The following is a 4,936-nucleotide window of genomic DNA, read 5'->3' as shown; positions in this document are numbered from 1 at the left end:
TTAATGACCAATGAATAGAACAGTCTTGTCGAGGGGTCAAATTCTTTGTCTGACCCTACAATCGAAGGGTTCAAACTTCAAACCCATGCACATGGACCCCCACAACCATGTCACGTGACACATCCTTCCTTGCTAAACGACGCCGTCCTTACTTCAACCACAAACATCCACTACAAATATTACTATACATACCATCATCATTTCCATACATTCTTAACTAAAACTCAATTTTATTATTTTACACAAATATAAAAAATTCAAAACCGTTCATAATTTTTATAATTTTACAACATTATATACTATATTTTAAACAAATTTTAATTGAAAAAAAAAATATATAGTAAAAACAATTCTAAGTTACAATTACTTTTCAATCTCAATCAAGGTAAAATCACTACACCATGTTTAGATAATTGGGAACATGAACAAAAGATAAACACTTTTATATCATGATAAATAATAATTCCTGATTATTATAATTAAATAATCTTAATAATACATAACTAATAAAATGAAACTCAATTATGTACTGATATTAGGTTTAAAATTAAAATTGAGAGACAGTACAAACATGTGAAATTTTCACATCATCTAAGAACTTATCTTTTCTCACATTTCCCAAGCAATCTATAAGCATAACCGTTTCATGCACTAACGTGTCCCATATGTTCCCTTCAATCTCTGCCACCAACCCTTCTCCTTCTTCCTCCAACCTTTCACCATTCTTCTCTCTCTCCATGTCCTCTCCCTCAATCAATCCATCAATGTCCTCCAACACCTCACATTTCGCACGTGGGAACTCCCCCACCCTCTTCCACACCCTCTCCACAACGCTTCCATTGTGCCAACAACCAGCAACACCATGTGGAAACCAAAGTCTCTTTTTCCCACTCTCTTGCAGAATCTCCTTCAGAACCTCGTCCACCAGATCAAACAGTAACTTCCTGTTCCAACGGTGACCCAGTTGTTCTTTTGGGGGAAAGCTAAGATCTTTGTTGGCGGCAAGGTGTTCGAGGTGGAGGAAGATTGATGGGTCAAGTGGGTGAGTTGGGGAGAACCAGTGGTGGTGAAGGGGCAGTAGTGTGGGGTTTGTGGGGGTGCCCTCTACGTTTAGGGCAGTTGTACGGGCTAGGATAGCTGTGATGTAGTGAAGCTCTTGTGGGGTGTGAGAGTGAGGTTGGGGTGCTCCAATGGTGGCGGAAGCACTGTTAGGTTTGTTCTGTGATGTTTCTCGGGTGGCGAGTGTGGTTGTTCCTTCTTGTTTGTACCTCTGGCGCGAAGAACTAGATAACTGTGAGCTGCTTTTGGACTCTTGACTATCACACACCTGTGACTGTTTGGGACATAGATAGATTTTTAATGTTTTGGTGATTAAAAAAAGAAAAGAAAATTATTCAGTCCATCTTTTATTGGTTACTTTATTCTTCTTCAAAATTGTTTAAAGACAGTAAAAAAATTAATTTACAAGATGGAAAGTTTCTTCTATTATCATTTAGTTGTAGATATGTCTATGATGTATACAAAGACTATAAATTTGATAAATAACTATTTCTAGAAATTAAGCCTATAATGATTTTTAATTATTTGAAATTATAACATTCATACTTACATACATACAAGAAAATTAAATTCATGTTTTTTTAATCATAGACAACTTTTCATAGTTTTCCAAAAATGTTTCTAAAAAGTTGATATTTTTAATAAAATATTTTAAAAAAATTCATATAAAAAGAAGGTTTTTTTCTTAAAAACTTAAACACGTAATTAAATTTTAAAAGCAAATTTTCTTGATAAAAATAGTTCTTTTTATGACAAAAGTTAAGCATATGGAATCCATTGTAGAGACTGGTAAAGGAAACTAGTTCTAAAGGGAAAAAAGTTTAATAATTGAAAAAAGTTGAAAATTGAATAATGAGTTACCTGTTTTGGAGGAATTTTGGTTGCTGGAGGAGAAGGGTCTGTCTTGACAGGAAGAAGATTTGGTACAGTGTTGATGTTGTTGAGGAGATTACTTGACAATGGATGAGTTTTCTTGCTTTTAGTGGTTTTGGTGTCACTGGCTCTAGTAGGCGATGTGGGGCGAATGATGAATGATTCTTCTTGCTTGTTTCTTATTATGTCCGATGTCTGTGGAGGCCTTTTGAGCCTTGAGTTGAACTTTTCATTGGTAGCCCTTTTGCATTTTGGGACAGATGTGTTGTTCTGATGAAAATCTTTCTGCTCTTGCAACGAAAATGCTTGAGGCTTTGGTTTTGTTAAAACTCTTGGAAGCTGAGTGTTAACCGGAGGAGGAGGTGGTGGTAGTTTCAGCATGTTTTGGTCTTTTGGGGTGAGTGGCGATGGTGTGGTTGGCTTGTGCTTGTCAAGGAATCTAAGCCTTGGGGAATAGGAAGATGTGTTTGAGTGTGCTTTCAGTGGGCTAGTTTCAGTTTCATCAATTGCTTTCAATGATGATGTTTTGGAAGATTTTTTGCTTTTGGGTTGGCCTAGAATTTCTTCTCTTGTTTTCAGAGTGTTAGTGATGTCTTGGCCAACTTTTCTGCCCACACTTTCCTTAACCTGTTTGACTATTTGTCTGGCATAGTTGCTTGGACTCCTGCCATTGTTCTCATCACACTTCCTTTTGGAAAACGAGAGCCTAGGGAGCTCCAAATCCTCACCAAGATTCATGTTTTCCTTGTTGATCTGGAGTGAGAATCTGTGGTGGTAATCAACATCTGATCTTCTTGCTGAGGAGATTCTTGGTGTCTCAGGCAAAGATCTGGTGGCTGCAATGTCACTGCTGTCTATGCTGTTTCTATGCTTGGTTTGGACATGTTGCTTGTGCCTAGGGTGGTGGTGCAGATGTGGCGCATTGCCTTGTGTGTTGGGAGCGGAAAGACATGAAGAAGAAGGAGAAAAGGAGGGTGAGTGTGTCCCTGGAAGAAGATCCAAACCCATTAACCGGGCCACCAAAGTTGGTGTCTTTGTCCCTGGTGAGCTGGTGATTTCTGCAGACAAGTCATTCAAATTTCCACCACCTGTTCTTGTGCCTCCACTTGTCTTAATTTGTATAATATTCTTCTGGGTTTCCAAAACAAGTGATCAAAATAATCACCACAGTGCTACGCTATCATTACTCACTTTACAAAATAAACAAAACAAACCCAACTAGGAGTGTGTGAAGTGAAACTCATAAAAAAAAAACTCATAATCTAAAACTCACAGGAATTTTAAAATCTTCTTTTGATGAGAGAGATGAAACAGGACCATCACCATCCTCTGATTCCAAGCTGTTCCTAGGTGCTTCAGCACCTGAATTACACAACCCACATGAGAATAAAAAAGAAGCATTTGGTGCTTTGAAACATGACTAGTGACTAGTAACTAGTAACTAGTAATGACTAGGATAATACCTTTGGAGACTGTGGTGTGGTCTTCTAAAGTGCATGAGGGTGGTTTGAAAGAGGTTTGTTGTTGGTTTATGTTGGGAAAATGAAAGGGATGGAAATCAAAGAACTGAAAAACAGCACACATGCAACCAGAAGGGACTTGTGTTTCAGCATCCCCTCCTCCTCTTCCTACCACAACACCTCTCTTTGATGTTCTTCCAGCAAAATACCCCTCCTTACCCATAATTGGTAAGCCTATGGCTTTGCTGAACTTTAGAAACAAGAAAGATGGTGTGGAAAAAGGGTTGTCAAAGAAGTGATGAAATCAGAATGAAAATGACACAATAAGCAGTGGCCACAGAAAGAGAAAGAGAGAGGTAGCAAAAACTTTGTGGGATCTGCAAGTGAAGAAGCGAGAAAAGCGGATCCTTGAAGCATAAAACGGTCACAGTGTAAGGAATTAAGTACACTGAGCTGAGAACACTATCTATATAATAAATTATACCTTTTCAATTTCGCAACAAAATAAAATGCATATTAAAATATGTACCTTCTTCATTGTTTTGAATGATAAACATACCCAACATGACGTCACCCTTTTTTTTGAAAAATTGTATTTTAAGACCACCTCGATCAAGTAAAACTTCTTCTCTCAAGATACACATATATCATGTTTTTTCTATAATATTGGTCACATTGAATGTTAGTTATGACTCTGCAATAAGAAATTCTACATAATTTTATTGTTCCACTCTCTTTTTTCACTTTTTTCTTTTTAACTTTTTATCTCCTTCTTTCTCATGTACTCATTATGGTATCAAATGATGATTTTCTATTTTCATAAACATCTCTTCTCTTGAAACATACAAGGGTTCATAAAAGATGAACTTTTTATTGAACATCATGAAAGTGTATTATAACTTATAGTTAACCTCTATTTTTAAGAAACTGGGTAATGTTTTTTTTGTAAAAATGTTGTTTTTGTGTCTTTTAAAAGAAAGAAAAAAGATGGGGGTTTTGTTTGTGTACCTTTTCTCTTTACAGCACTCACTTCCAAGCTATTACGAAAACCAGACGAAGAGCAGAAGCAAGTTATTGGGAAGTGTAATGGTTAAGGAATTAAGAATGGAAAGAGATAAGGATATGTATGATATGACCACGCACATTGATTCTCTTCTCTTTCTTTGTTCGTTACAGAACAGAACCATATACGTATCATCCTACGGTCATTCTGCATACAGAGTACTGTACATACACATGCCTACACCAGGTGCTTCCTTCCAAAACGTGATTCCCACAACTTTCTGATGTGATTTCAACTTTTTTCTATAACTTTAATTGAAAATGGATCATGTCCTGTCATGTCTTCTAATAACATCGTATATTCTTCTTGTAAACTTTTTATTTAATTTAGGTATACTCACATCTGTATACTGTTTTTTATCATACAGACAACATAAAGCAGATGTTACTTTTATGCTTAACACTTTTATTTTGGTTTTACTTTTTGTATTTATTTATGATTCTTTTAATAATTGAATCTCCTTTTAGGTATATAATACAAT

General features: G+C 36.2%; 1 protein-coding gene across 2 annotated transcripts; it reads right to left on the bottom strand.

Annotated features, from left to right (window-relative positions):
* Nucleotides 1-504: 504 nt before the first annotated feature.
* Nucleotides 505-4,535, bottom strand: LOC137837697 (uncharacterized). Of its 2 annotated transcripts, none has more exons than XM_068646801.2 (4): nucleotides 3,396-4,535; nucleotides 3,206-3,294; nucleotides 1,921-3,060; nucleotides 505-1,333 (listed from the first exon to the last, which is right to left on the bottom strand). In XM_068646801.2, the coding sequence occupies exons 1-4, from the start codon at nucleotides 3,613-3,615 to the stop codon at nucleotides 548-550; spliced, it is 2,235 nt and encodes a 744-aa protein (XP_068502902.1). In that variant the 5' UTR covers nucleotides 3,616-4,535; the 3' UTR covers nucleotides 505-547. The 2 variants fall into 2 exon arrangements, with proteins under 2 accessions (XP_068502902.1, XP_068502899.1); XM_068646798.2 differs by having other exon boundaries at nucleotides 1,921-3,063; nucleotides 3,396-3,905.
* Between the last annotated feature and the right edge of the window lie 401 nt (nucleotides 4,536-4,936).

Source organism: Phaseolus vulgaris, chromosome 4 (assembly GCF_051622355.1).
Source record: "Phaseolus vulgaris cultivar YP4 chromosome 4, ASM5162235v1, whole genome shotgun sequence".
NCBI classification, from domain to species: Eukaryota; Viridiplantae; Streptophyta; class Magnoliopsida; order Fabales; family Fabaceae; genus Phaseolus; species Phaseolus vulgaris.
This window is presented reverse-complemented; position numbering and strand designations above follow the sequence as displayed.